The 13,726-nt window shown below is 40.5% G+C and overlaps 1 protein-coding gene and 1 pseudogene across 6 annotated transcripts in view; one reads left to right on the plus strand and one right to left on the minus strand.

The window, feature by feature from the left end:
• The first annotated feature begins 2,822 nt into the window (after positions 1–2,822).
• The window catches only part of Eif2ak4 (eukaryotic translation initiation factor 2 alpha kinase 4), a 106,141-nt gene continuing 95,237 nt past the window's right edge, over positions 2,823–13,726 (plus strand). For 3 of the 6 annotated variants that reach the window (XM_046460788.1, XM_046460790.1, XM_046460789.1), the window contains exons 1-2: positions 2,823–3,037; positions 13,436–13,548. In XM_046460788.1, coding sequence (XP_046316744.1) covers positions 2,894–3,037; positions 13,436–13,548 — 257 coding nt within the window. In that variant the 5' untranslated portion in view covers positions 2,823–2,893. Of the gene's footprint in view, positions 3,038–8,878; positions 8,996–9,781; positions 10,009–13,435; positions 13,549–13,726 lie in introns of all 6 variants that reach the window. The other 3 variants (XM_058584681.1, XM_058584683.1, XM_058584682.1) reach the window with 3 other exon arrangements.
• Positions 9,762–10,190, minus strand: LOC124104132 (small ribosomal subunit protein eS19-like; annotated as a pseudogene).

A 13,726-nucleotide genomic window follows, 5' to 3' on the forward strand; every position in this document is an offset into this window, starting at 1 on the left:
AACAAAGTCAATTTTGACCAGCTTGATCTTAAACACCTACCAAAACCAGTTAAGCCAAAACACAGTCATTCCTGGGGGTAATGAAGGACAAAGAACAGCTAAAAAAGAGGAGACAGCAACCAGGCCAACAGGCTCCATGGGGAATGTTCAGTCAAGTATGGCCTTGGCTCCTCCCCCTCACAGGACCTCTATTAGTCCTCTTTATGTTTCTCCTAATACGACCATGTCTATTAAATTGCCTACAGAAGTTCCTGCAAGATCAGATACACAAATTCACCAACCAGTCAGTCAATCAATTACTTCTTTAAGACTACCAGCCCCTGATGCCCAAGATGGAGACCTATGATTCATGACCAACTCCTCTAGCTCCAGAGACTCTGACCTCACCTAAAACCCTCCCTAACCCCTTTTCCAGGTTTTACAACCCTTCTTTCACTTCCTAGGAATGAGAACTACTCTCCAGCAGGTCCACTTTGCTTGTTCAGTCTGCTCTACAGCATCCCCACAAGGAAGCATCAAACCTAAACTCCCCAAACCTCAGATGAGGAGCCACCAGCCAGGCGAAGACTGGTAGATCAACTTCACTCATGTGCCTAGGCACAAAAAGCTTCACTACCTACTTACTTTGGTTGATACTTTTCAGGTTGGATAGATGCCTTCCCTACCTCCAGGGAAATTGCTGACACCATTGCCTCCATCCTCATTGAGGGGATCATTCCCAGGTTCGAACTTCCCGCCTCCATCCAGTGAGACAATGGTCCAGCTCTCACTTCTCAGGTTGTTCAACTAGTCTCCAAAGGCCTCAACATCACTTGGAGGCTCCACATCTCCCACCAACCCCAATCCTTGGGTAAAGTTGAGAGGCCTAACGGCATTCTCAAAGATCATCTCACTAAACTTGCTATTGAACTTAGGCTCTCCTGACCCAATCTCCTGCCGTTGGCCCTCACCTGATTTCAGGCAGCCCCATAGAGCTCCCTCAGGCCTTAGCCCCTTTGAGCAATTCTATGGATGCCCTTTCTTACCACCCAAAGCTTTACAGTCACTCCTCCTCCCCTGTGCCCTACCTGCCCTATCTCACACTTCTACACAAACTCCTAAGGGAACATGCAGACCAGTGCCTTCCTGCGCCATTCATTGCCTCAATCCCAGCACTACCACAAACTGAATTGGACTCTCTTCAACTCGGTGACTCAGTCTTACTTCAGGAACTGCATTCTCAATCATTGGAACCTCTCTGGACGGGACCCCATACAGTCATACTTACTACCCAAATGGTAACCAAGCATTTAGACACTCTCTCTGGTATCATGTCTCCCACCTTAAAAAGGCACTTTTTCCAAATGTCCACTCCTGGACTTCCACCACGCCCACCAAACTCAAAATTTCTTGCCAACTCTCGTCTTCTTTTACTAATCATTAATCTCTCTCAAGTTTCTATCCCAATCACAGATGGTGCTTTAACATCCAAGCAACATGGCACCAGGATGACACCACCCACTTTCAGTTTATGGGTCAAGGTGATTGTCCTTCCACTGGCTGCAATTGGGCTGTCACCCTTAACATTTCTGGATTCAACTAAGCCACCTCTGTTACTTCCTAGAGTCCCTACAACAGGACCAATGGCTGATACCAAGAATCTCCTCCACCCAGGACTTGTTTGATGCCATTGAGGACTTGGGGCTTCAAGGAACTTTTATGGACTTTACCCCTACCTAAGTAGTTATCTATAGCCACTGAGTGTTATTTTTGGCTGCCCTGGTGTTCTCAGACCTGTCCCCCGAACATTCCTCCACTTTCCCTTCTAGGCCCAACACCGCCCACCATTAAGCAGGAAGTAGTCAGAGGACTTTACACTGTCCCCCATGTCACTTAGAAGAACAAAAAGGGAGGAATGTTAGGTGCAGGACAGGCTGAGTAAGCCGTCTGCAAGGCATGCCAAACAAAGTTAGCTGCAGGATGACCTGCCCTCTCAAACCCTCTGTCTGGTTCTTTATCAACTATTTGCTTCAAGCCCAAATGCCCAAGCCCCCGCTCAAGGCTGAACACTCAACCCCCTGCTCAAGGCCAAACACGTAACCCCCCTTGTGCTAACAAGGCAGCTTGCAGACCCAGAGACCTCATTAGATTTGGGCTATAAAAACTCTCTCCTGCCAGGCCCCTCTCTCTCTTGCTATCTCCCTTGCTTTCTCTGTCTCTCTCCTGCACTCTCTCTCTTTTTCTCTCTCTCTTCTCTTTCTTTTCTCCTCTGTTGCACTGCTGCAATAAAGATCTCTTGGTTGCTGTGTTGTGGTCACTTTCCTTTCACCCTTTAAGATTAGCCAGGCACAATGGCACACACCTATAATCTCAGTGACTTGGGAGGCTAAGGCAGGAGGATTGGGAGTTCAAAGCCAGCCTCAGCAAAATCGAGGTGCTAAGCAACTCAGTGAGACCCTTTCTCTAAATAAAATCCCCCCCCCCAAAAGAAAGAATAAATTTTATTCCTTTTTAGAAAGAATCAAAAGTTATCTGGGAGTCTAAGGCACTTCTGTTAAAGAGACTTGTTTCGTGAAAACTATCCAATCTGGTACTTTCATTCCAATCTGCGTAATTTGTTCGCCCACATTCATGGAGTTCTTTACTTGCTTTTCTCCTGCAGATTGTGAGCAAGGCTTGCTCCCAGCCTGGGTCAGCCAGGGTTCTTCCAGCCTCAAGACTCCGCGCTGCGCCCAGCCGCAATCCCGCCCCAATTCCGCCCCAATCCCGCCCCTGGCGTGGAGTCCCGCCCATGAACCCGCCTCTTCTCGGCCCCGCCCACAGGCCCGTCTCCGGCACCGGGCCCCGCCCCCCAGCCCGCCTAGGGCCGGTAGCTGCAGCTGCCAGGCCGCCCTGTCTTGGCAGCCGCGTAGCCATGACTGGGGGCCGCGGGGTTCCCGGGCGCGGCCGGGATGAACCTCAGGAGAGCTACCCGCAGCGGCAGGACCACGAGCTGCAGGCCCTGGAAGCTATATACGGAGCCGACTTCCAAGACCTGCGGCTGAACGCGTGCGGACCGGTAGGAACGTGGCGGATCTGGCCTGAGCTGGCTTCCCACAGCCCGGCCTCCCTTAACCCTGAGGTTTACAGTTTGGGCGGCCCCTTTAGGATTCTGCAGTGTTTTTTTTCATTCCTCTAATTCCACCCATGCTCACACTCTCTCCTCGAACCTTAGCTGGTCTCTAGACCCCCTACCTAGACCGAATTTGGAGATTTTTCCGAGTCTTACTTGGCACCATTTCTTATTCCTGCTGACCCCCAAACATCCCTGCCTTTTTCCAACTTTGCCTTCTCCCTCCCACCCCCTGAGTTCTCGAGGAGGATATAGTAGCACATTCACAGTCACCCAATGCTACTTTGGCCTGGGAACGCTTTGGGAGCGCTTGCACAGGCCTTGGGCTTTCAATCAGAATTCCTAGGGCTCACCTATGTATTCAGAACTGTACAAGTCGTAATTCTTACCTCACTCCTAGGCATCCTCATGTTTTCGGTATGGCAGAACTTTCTGTGCCTTCCTTTGAGGCAGTTAGCTGAGAATACTATAGAATGCATTCGTCTTGGAAGTTTACCAGAGAAGTTATATTGAGTCTAGATCTTTTTAAGTGGCCAGTTGGCTTAAAATATCATTTTCCTTTTTTTCTGGAAGTTAAGATACACCGTAAGCTTCTGATACTGTTTCCCCCATTCTTGAAGAGTTGATCTGCCAAACTAATATGTTTCTAAACATTGTCATTTAAAAATATTACTTGCTTCATCTGCCTTTAATTCTAGCATTTTACAGCTTCTGCCTTATCTACACATCTGCCTTCTGTAAGGGCAGAAAATTCTCCCAACCCAACATGCTTCTTCCTTCTTCTATTAAATACTGTGATACACCATGGGAATGAAACTGGGCAAAACAGACAAAAATCCTGCCCTCAGGGAGGTTACTTTTCCAGTACTTAATTTCCAGAATTATTTTTAACTGTGTATACTGCTTATACATGTTTATAGTAAAATAATAAATTAATTTACTGGTCATCTGGCAACTTCTCTATTCCCAAACATTGAGAACCAGGAAGTAGACCCATTAAGCAGCTAAAATTTTTGTTACAAGTGTGCACCCAACTCAGTGCAAAACCCCTGAGACTTCATTCAGAGCCAGTTTACTTTATACAGAGCTTATTATCTGCTCCTAATGCTCTAGAAAATAGGAGGGAAGAAGCAGCTGCTTTTGGGTAGAGACACTGATCATCCCATTAATTTATAGCTGATGTCAGTAAGCCCAAGAATTTATAGCTAATGGTTTTTATAAAAAGATATAAAAATACACAAAACAAGCAAAAACTATAAAAGGCAGGCAGAAGTATTGGATAGCATCTGTGGCCATGAATCTTTAGGAATATGATCACCTGTATAGGCCTCATAAGAAAATAATTGATGGATGAGTCAGAGTTTACTCATTCAACAAGTCCTTATTAGCACCTGCTATTTGCTAGTCTTTAGGGAAGGGTTATGCAGGTCCACAATCCTTTATCCAGAACGCCTGAGGCCTGATGGCTTTCAGAATTGTTCCTGTTCACATTCATGGGTACATGTTCCACACTATCTAATGACTTCCTCCAAGTTTTGGGCAGCATCCAAAAATCAAGAATGAATATTCAACTTTCACACTAAACAAGACAAAGACTATTAATAATCTTGTATCGATTCTGGCCAAATTTGCTGCCAATACCTTCAAAGAGATTTTAAAAAAATTTTTGGGTAGTGTTATAATGTAAATTCAGTTTAGCATATGTATATCATTTATAAAGAAACATTTGGAGTCCTGTACTAAAAATTATGCTATAAATAAAAAAGTTTGGATACCACTAGTTTAAACTATAACTTATAGTTAAAAGACAGTTATAAATTATTATTGTTATTTATCTTGGCTAGCTTTCCATATCAGCAAAGGGACTGCTCCCTTATAATTTATTTTTTAATATTTTTTTAGTTGTAGATGGACACAATACCTTTATTTTACTTATTTATTTTTGTGTGGTGATGAGGATCCAACCCAGTGCCTCACACACACTAGACGAGCGTTTGTTTTCCTTCTTCTTCGCTATCATTGTATATATCAGACTTTTTCATCTTTGCTAGTAGATCAATGAAACATGTTTTAATTTTTATTTCTTTGGTTATAAATTATATAGCTCACCTTTGTTTGTACGCCATTGATTTTTTTTTTCTATGAATTGTTTGTGTTCTTTTATTTTTCTATTCTGCGGTGTATCTTCTTATTTGTAAGAGGTAGGCAGATATATGTTAGAAAAATTATCATTTTGAGTCATCATATATTATAAATATTTACCCTGATTAAACATGCATATTTTATATTTATGTAATTTACACAATTAAACTTTTTTTTTTTAAGAGAGAGAGAGAGAATTTTAATATTTATTTTTTAGTTTTCGGCAGACAAAACATCTTTGTTTATATGTGGTGCTGAGGATCGAACCCGGGCCGCACGCATGCCAGGCGAGCGTGCTACCACTTGAGCCACATCCCCAGCCCACAATTAAACATTTTTAATGGAATCAAAATGAACTATTTTTTGTATTGTTGTCACTTTGGATTTTTTCCCCTAAGAAAAAACTTCTCTGCCCCAATGTTACCAAACAAAAACGATTTTTTGAGATTTTATTTAATTTTTCATGACTTCATTTTTAAATTTTCATCAAATAAATATAGAAATAACTGGGTGTAGGTGGGTATTGTGCTGCATGTCTGTAAATCTCAGCTACTCAGGAAGCTGAAGCAGGAGGATCACAAGTTCAAGTCCAGCCGGGGTAACTTAGACTGTATCTCAAAATAAAAAATTCTTACAAAGGTTGGGGATGAAGTTCACTGGTACAGCTAAGTTTAATCCTAAATGCCACAAAAATAAATATAAAAATATCATTAAAAAAAAAAAATTCCACCTTAGCTCTATCATGTAGGTCTAGGTCACCCTCTTTGTGTAATCTTCCACACCCCCAGTTAGTCAATCAGTTGAGATTTTCAGTCTTTTTCACTACTAATTTGAAATGCCACCTTTATGTTAAGTTTTAGGACTGAATTTGCATCTATTTTACTTTTTAATATGCTTGAGGATTTGTTTAACTATATTGTAACATATCAGGAGGGTATCAAAGTTTATGATCCTATTAGGAAGCAAATATAATTCATATCTTATAGCAATATGTGATCTTCTCTAAATGACTTCTTTTTTTTTTAAATGACTTCTTATTCTGTATTCGTGTCACCTGCATTTCCAGTGTTCAGAACAATTTTTTTTCTCATTTATGATGTTATATATTTACAAATGATACAACCTGTGTTTTTCCTCTCCTTTAATGCTCTCAAAAGGTTTTGGTTGCCTGTTACTTTGTGTTTGTTTGCCTGCAAATATCCCAGGAATGCATAATTTCTTTGTGCAGGTTAAGTCAACAATTTTTTTAGCATTCTAATGACCATTTGTCTTCTATGCATAAAGGAGACCCCCCCCAGCCTACTCCCAGTATCCGCTCAGTATACCTGGGCTGTAAGATTTTTAATCAAATTCTCTTCAACTCCCAGAGTCCTTAAATGCCCTAATATGAGCTGATTCTTGGTATCCTAAACACATCTTGCAAAATGCCTCTTCACATGCTGAGAAATTTTTCTGTTTGCTTGAGAAAAGCCTAACAAATATTCTGCTCTAATCTCTGAAAGCACTATTCTCTGAGTGGTTTGGGGATTTTGTTTAGGGGTTTTGTTTGTTTTTCTTTCAGTGAGATTGTAACAGATAGGATTAAGTTTGGCCACATATGACAGTAAAATTTAACAACAAAGTTAATATTTTTGCATGTAGAAGTCCAGAGTCTAAGACCTCTTCTATTTTGCTGTTGTCCCATCATCATTATGCCCCTCATGGTCTCCCATAGCTGTCCAAATTCTAGCTTTCACACCTATATTCCAGCTGGCTGAAAGGAGAAAGGGATGAAAAAGTTGATTCCCTTTGTTTTAAGGTCACTTCCTGTAAATTGCATATGACAGTTCTTCTTTCATTTGATTGTCCAGAAATCAATCCAGTGTTCACATGTATCTGCAAAGGAGCCTGGGAAATGTATTCAGCTAAAAGGTCAGAGGTTCTGTTGCTATGAAATAAAAATAAGAACAGATATTGAAGATAATAGTCTTTGCTGAGAAAAACCCCCAAAGTCTGTGACTTATGGAGAGAAATGCCACTCTGGTCATTAAACTCTGTAGGCCAAAATAAAGGCCTTAAAAGTAACCAGTCATCCCAACAGCTTCAATGTCTTGCTCTTCTCATTTTGAGTTGGCCTTGGTACTCAATCCTGACAAATTATTGGATTTTTCTGTCATTCTTCAGTGGCTGTGGTCTGTTCCTTCATCCACTGGATTCATGTTCCTATCACTGGATTCATATGCTTTTTAAAGCTGAAATCTTTATGCATCATGAGTCCTTCACTTTTTATCAAAATTCTTTCCTCTTTTCTAAAAGTTTGTTTTGGTGTTATCTGGGCTTATTACCATTTCCACTGTTGACCTGCTCATGTTGCTATGCTATGGAAGTACCTAGAACACTAGACCTCCCTGATATTTTATGGCTGGTCCAACCCAGAAGTGGTTACAGGATTCTAACTCTGCTTTTATTGGCCCCAGGGTCCTGCACACCAATTTCCCATCCATACTTAGTGGCCTTAGGGCTGGCTGAGAAAGGCCTCTTTCCCTAAGGCTTGCCAATCTTTAATTCTATTTGTTGAATAGAGTACATTTATTAAACATTCCATTTAGTAAAGAATATCTTAGAAATGTGCAGTCCTCCAATAAGCCACTGTTTCCTGAAACTTGCTTCCTGTTCCAGTGCTTCAGAATAAAGTAATGACCAAGCCATGCTCTTTCCCAAGGTTTCACATTCAGGGATACTCTTTACTGCTTATATAAAGAAAAAGGGAGGGCTGGGCCTAGCTGACTGACTTGACTTGACCTGACCTGGGTACCTGGAGCCAGATTTAACCCAGGAGACCCTGATAGCTCTGTTTTTTCTGGTAATAATCTGAATATTCAATGCTTTTCTACCTCTACCTGCTTCATCATGACTACTTGCCTGGTATTAGGATGGTTTAGTTGTAATAATCCAGTAATTCTGAGAAATTCAGAAGAGACCCAGTTCAGCACAATAGTTTTGACAAATTAGATAAGACAAGTCAAGAATCCTTTTGGCTTAGAGATCACAAACCAGTACTCTAGTTTGGGTGCTCTTGCCATAGTACACATTCCTGTGTGATGGTTAAGTATTTTCAGCAGTTCCCAATGAATAGGAATTCATGCAGGAATCTTTTATATGTCACAGTCAAAAAGAATAAGATAGGGGCTGGGATTGTGGCTCCGCGGTAGAGCACTCGCCTAGCATGAGTGGGGCCGGGTCGATCCTCAGCACCACATAAAAATAAAGGTATGTGTTGTGTCCATGTACACCTAAAAAATAAATTTTAAAAAATTCAAAAAAAAAAGAATAAGATAAAGACAAACTAAAAACTCTTTGAAGATGTTACAACTGAAAAGTACATTTTCTGGGGCAGAAATTTTGTGTTCTTGGAATTCATCATAACATAGAATCTACAGTATTGACTGTGAATGAAAATTCTGTTTTGACTTTATAAAATACATGTATGCTAAAAATTGTTTCTTTCTACTCAGGATGGTAAACACTGGAATACCACCTGTGTTAACGTATAAAAATTCATTCAACTCCTGGGGAAAAAAAGACAAAAGGGAAATTTTATTTATTTTTTAATTCTTTTTGAGAGAGAGAGAGAAAGAGATTTTTTTTTTAACATTTATTTTTCAGTTTTCGGTGGATACAACATCTTTATTTTATTTGTATGTGGTGCTGAGGATCGAACCCAGCACTGCGCACATGCCAGGCGAGCGCGTTACCGCTTGAGCCACATCCCCAGGCAAAAAGGTAAATTTTAAACCAGATTTGTTACCTTCCATCTGTGGAGATAACTCACCTCAAAAGCTATCTAAGTGTTCCTCACAAATTCTTTTTAATCTGAGCCCAAGAACCTTGGTTTGCGTTTGTAATTTCTGCTTATACATCTTGCTGATACTTACGGTTTTTGCTCCTTCCAATTATAAGGTACTACTTCGGTTTTCTTCCTTCAAAATCAGCAGATAGGCTTTTACTCCCAGGTAGCATCCTTACTTCGATCCTTCACATTGGGCTTGCTAGCTCTCAAATACCTTACTTTATGAAGACCATCTGTATGGCATCTTCCCTTACTTTTCTAGCTTCTTGTTTCATTTGCCTGTTTTAAGCTATGACAGTCAGTATGAATTTAGAGCACTGTTCTCACTTTTCTGAAATATTATTTTCATTGGTCATTAGCAAAATGATAAAGTGAAAGTAGATTAGTAAAAGATAAATTGACCCTTCTTAGGACTCTATTGTATTCTTAGATTTTTGTGCTTCTTTATAGATTTGACATTAAAATACTGTGTTCTGTACTTTCTAAAGTGACAAACAGGAAAAGATAGGGAAAAAAATATTTTCTTAACAAAATTATGAATTGATGATCATAGTGTCTTTCTGAAATTTATGGCCAGTGAGATAAGAAAGTCTGTCAAGATTTGACCTGCTAGAGAAAGCCACTGGAAAAATTCTGTCTAGCCTTCCTCTCTGTTGTTTTTGCTTTTAACAAATCAGGCGATTTATTAACCTGTTTGTTCTAATACTTCTTGTTGGCAGCTGCCACCAGACTGGTGATTCTATCTGGATCTCTCTGCCCTTACGGTATCAGTTTACAACCTCCAACTTGGTCCTTTTCCACCATTATCAGCCTCTCCTGGGCTTGGAGGACTCTGTGGACCAAGTCAAGAGCCTTAGCTGAAGTGGCTGGGCATGACCTCGTCTCTCTAAGGTCCCCCATAGATCTTGGTCATGGAACCAACTGCAGCACCGCCCTGGAGGTACAGGTACTATGCTGTGAAAGCTGCTTGTGTGCAGTTCTCTTCTTAGGAAGCAACCTCTTTGTTTTTGGCCCGCTTGACTTCATCTACCCTTTGGAGACTTTCAACTTCCAGGACTTGTTGAGGACAGCTGCCAGAGCTCTGAGAGACTCCTTCTGGTTTCCATCTTTCATAGTAACTCCAGGCATCCTGTGGCCTCCTGCTCCCAGCCAGGAGAAAGGGGTCTCTGGGTTGCTTTTGGTTTTGTTTTCCCAAAGTGGACATATATGTAACCTCCCTCCTTCACTAGACTGTTGATATAAAATGAGTAACAGTAATTCAGGAAGACTCATTCATTGGATTTACTTCAGAATAAGTAAATCCTAAATCCTAAGATGATAGTGTAGGGAGGAACAACCTATGATATGGCAAGTATTGGCTCTAAGTTGGTAATTGTTAAACTAGATAGTGGATATAGGGGGTTCATTATACCATTATTTCTGCTTTCTGTTTGAAAAATTCCATTTAAAAAGTTTTGTTTTTTTTTTTTAAGTGAGGCTATTTAAGGAGATTGGTGAAGGCATAGTTTCTCATGTCTTTTTAAGCACCCTTAGCAGCTAAAATGATTCCTATGTTGAATTCCTCCTAAAATATAAAGCAGTGAAAGCTGGGCTGCTGTGGTTGAAGAAGAACAGGAGGCCTGGAGCCTGTTTGGTCTCATCACTCACCCTTTGAGGCTCCTCTTAGGAAACCCACCAGCCTCTACTCCTGCTATTTCCCTCCTGTTTCTCTGGAAATGGAGCCCCTCCTCCTGTTGAAGTCCAACTGTCTTGGCATGTCTAGGATCCATTGGCTTCCGCCCTCTAAAGGGTTTTGCAGCTTTAGGTCCTAATTTGTATCTTTTCTGCTCTTTAAAAACATTGCCATCAGTGTCCTCACATGCTGTAGTATTTCCTACCTTTCAAAACAGAACAAAAATTCTTCCGTTAATTTCATATTCCCTCCATCCACACCCAGTCTCTGGCACCATTCATAATGTCCCTTAATACCCAAACCTTGAAAGAGTTGTCTGCACTTGCAGTGTCCACTTCCTTACCTAGCACTTCTCAACACTGTAGGGTATGTGTTCCGTTCCCATGAGACCTGCTCTTGGCAAGGCGGTCCTCCTCCTCCTCCAGTTGTAAATGCTTTCTGCCCTATACCACCTCCTCATGCATCTGGACAAGGCTCTTTCCATTTGCTTCCTTCACAACCTGATCTTTTTATCAGCTTTACCTCAAAATTAATTTTCTCTTTTTCTCACCTTTGCTACCAACACAGGCTGCATGTTATAATTGTGGGGTTTTTGTTGTTGTTGTTTTGTTTTGTTTTTGTGTGTGGGGGGGTTGCTTGGAATGAAAACCAGGGCCTCATGCATGCTAGGCAAGTGCTTTACCACTGAGCCACATTCCCAACTCTGTTGAAATGGTTATTTCCTTCTGCTTTTATCATCCCCATTCATTTTTTACTCAGCAGCCAAAGCCATGTTTTTAAATATATGGTAGACCATATCATTCCCCCCTTAAAATTCTGCCAAATAATTCGCTTGACTGATGAGGCTCTGTGGAATCCAGCCATTTTCTATCTACCTGCTTTACCTGGCCTTCCCTTTCCTGATGTGTTCCAAACATACCAGCCTCCTTTTCATTTTTGGCTCATACCAATCTCATACTCACTTCTGAGTGTCTTTACATGTTCTTCCCTTGTCTGGAGTGCATGGTCTCTGAGGAGTCTCAGTTTAAATGCTACATCCTCAGGTGTTCCCAGGTGACCCCATCTAAGCATGTTCCCTCACACCCACATGTTCTCTGCATAGAGCACCACCTTGTCTCTTCAGTAGCACTTTCTAAACAATACAGGCTGCATTGCTATAATTGTGTACTTACATGTTTATGAGTTTTGTTTCCCTCATCAGATAGGAAGTTCCCTGACAGTTGGAACCACAACTGTGTTCTTACCCCCGTGAACTCAGCCCAGTGCCTGACATAGAGTTGGCACTGAGTAAGTGTGGGCAACTGATGCATGGAGAGTGAATGAGTCAAGGAAAGGCTTCATGGGCCTTGGAATGCTGACCCCTCTTCAGGACCATATTCACACTCAGGCTATACTGGAAGACCCACAGCTTTTGTCAAGGATTATTATAAAGCCATATAAACTTGATTTTACAGATTTTATACACATAGTTGATGAGAACATTGTTATATGGTTCAGGATACATATTAAGGTTCACGTTATAAATTTATGTAGAAATTAGTGTTGCACCTGAAAGAATTTTTTAATCTTTCTCCTTTCTGATATGATCACATTTCTGTCTTTGCCATTTCTTCCTGGATGTTCAAAGAAAAAGTCAAGGTTCAATCACATTAACTCAGGATTGGCTTTAATAAAAGTGTCTTATGAGAGAGCCACAGGTTATAGGGTCAAAGCTGTTTGAAATTTAGCTCTGTCACTGTTTCTGTGGCAAGAATCTTAAACTCTGCTATATCTGTACAATGGGGATGGCATCTACCTTGCAGTTGCTAAAGTGCCTGGACTATAGGTGCACTTAGTAGATGTTTTTTCTTCGGTCTCCCCTTTTCTGTTATATAAGTAAAACATAAATTGCCTCATATCCTTTTTGGAAACTGTATGTCAGTGAATCAAAGAATAGAGTTTTTGGTAATTGGGTGAAAAGCGGTTGATTGGAAAAGCACATGCAATTTTAGAAGAGCTATCAGATATCTTCAAGTCAGGATTTTTCCTTTGTTGATATCCCAGTATTCAAATCTCAATTCAAATACAGGTGGAGCATTCTTAATTTGAAAATCTGGATTTGAAAATGTTCCAAAGTTCACATTTTTTTTAAGTCTGTGCAAATATTCCAAAAAAAAAAAAAAAACTGAAATTTGAAGCACTTCTGGTCCCACACATTTTGGAAAATGATTACCCTAATTTGTATCCCCTTCTCACAGAGGCCTTCCCTGATCCACCTGTTTAGATGCCTTCTTTTCCCCTGCCACTATGTCCCATTACTCTGTCTTATTTTCTTTATAGCTCTCATCACTAATGAAATTATTTACATATCCTCTAATTTGTATCAGTTAGTTGGGACTGTGTCTATCTAAATTTATTCCTGCATTTCTAGCCTCTAGGGCAATACTTTGCATATACTCAGCACTCAGTGACATTTGAATGAATGGAAACTAAGCAGAACATTTTGGTTAAATCCTTTAATAAATTTGAAAAGGAAAAATGCATTTTATCTGGCACATATTTTATTTTTTAAACCATGCTTTTGGAAAATATGACCCAACATCAAAGTAAAATATAATTATTATAATATTTGGGAAGTAGAACTTTTGAGCTAAAGTGATCATTATCTTAATGGTTAAGATTGACTCTCTTGGGAGGGAAAAATAATGTTTTTCTCTTTTAGGTCAAAGAGCCCCCTGAAATCAATTTAGTTCTGTACCCTCAGGGCTTAACTGGTGAAGAAGTTTATGTGAAAGTGGATTTGAGAGTTAAATGCCCACCAACCTACCCAGATGTGTAAGTACCTTTATAAATAGCTTTGATGTGATTTTAGTTTAAGGTCAACAGTATTTTCTCCCCCTGCCATTATACATAAAATTTCATTTCCTATCATCTGTATTTTAAGAGAAGCATATCAGCTATAGACATTTTCATGAAATCTGTCTTGTTTTAAGTCTGTTTATCGTTGTAGGAT

Source organism: Marmota monax, unplaced genomic scaffold (assembly GCF_021218885.2).
Source record: "Marmota monax isolate L192 unplaced genomic scaffold, Marmota_monax_Labrador192_F-V1.1 WCK01_AAM20220418_F8-fsc00001, whole genome shotgun sequence".
NCBI classification, from domain to species: Eukaryota; Metazoa; Chordata; class Mammalia; order Rodentia; family Sciuridae; genus Marmota; species Marmota monax.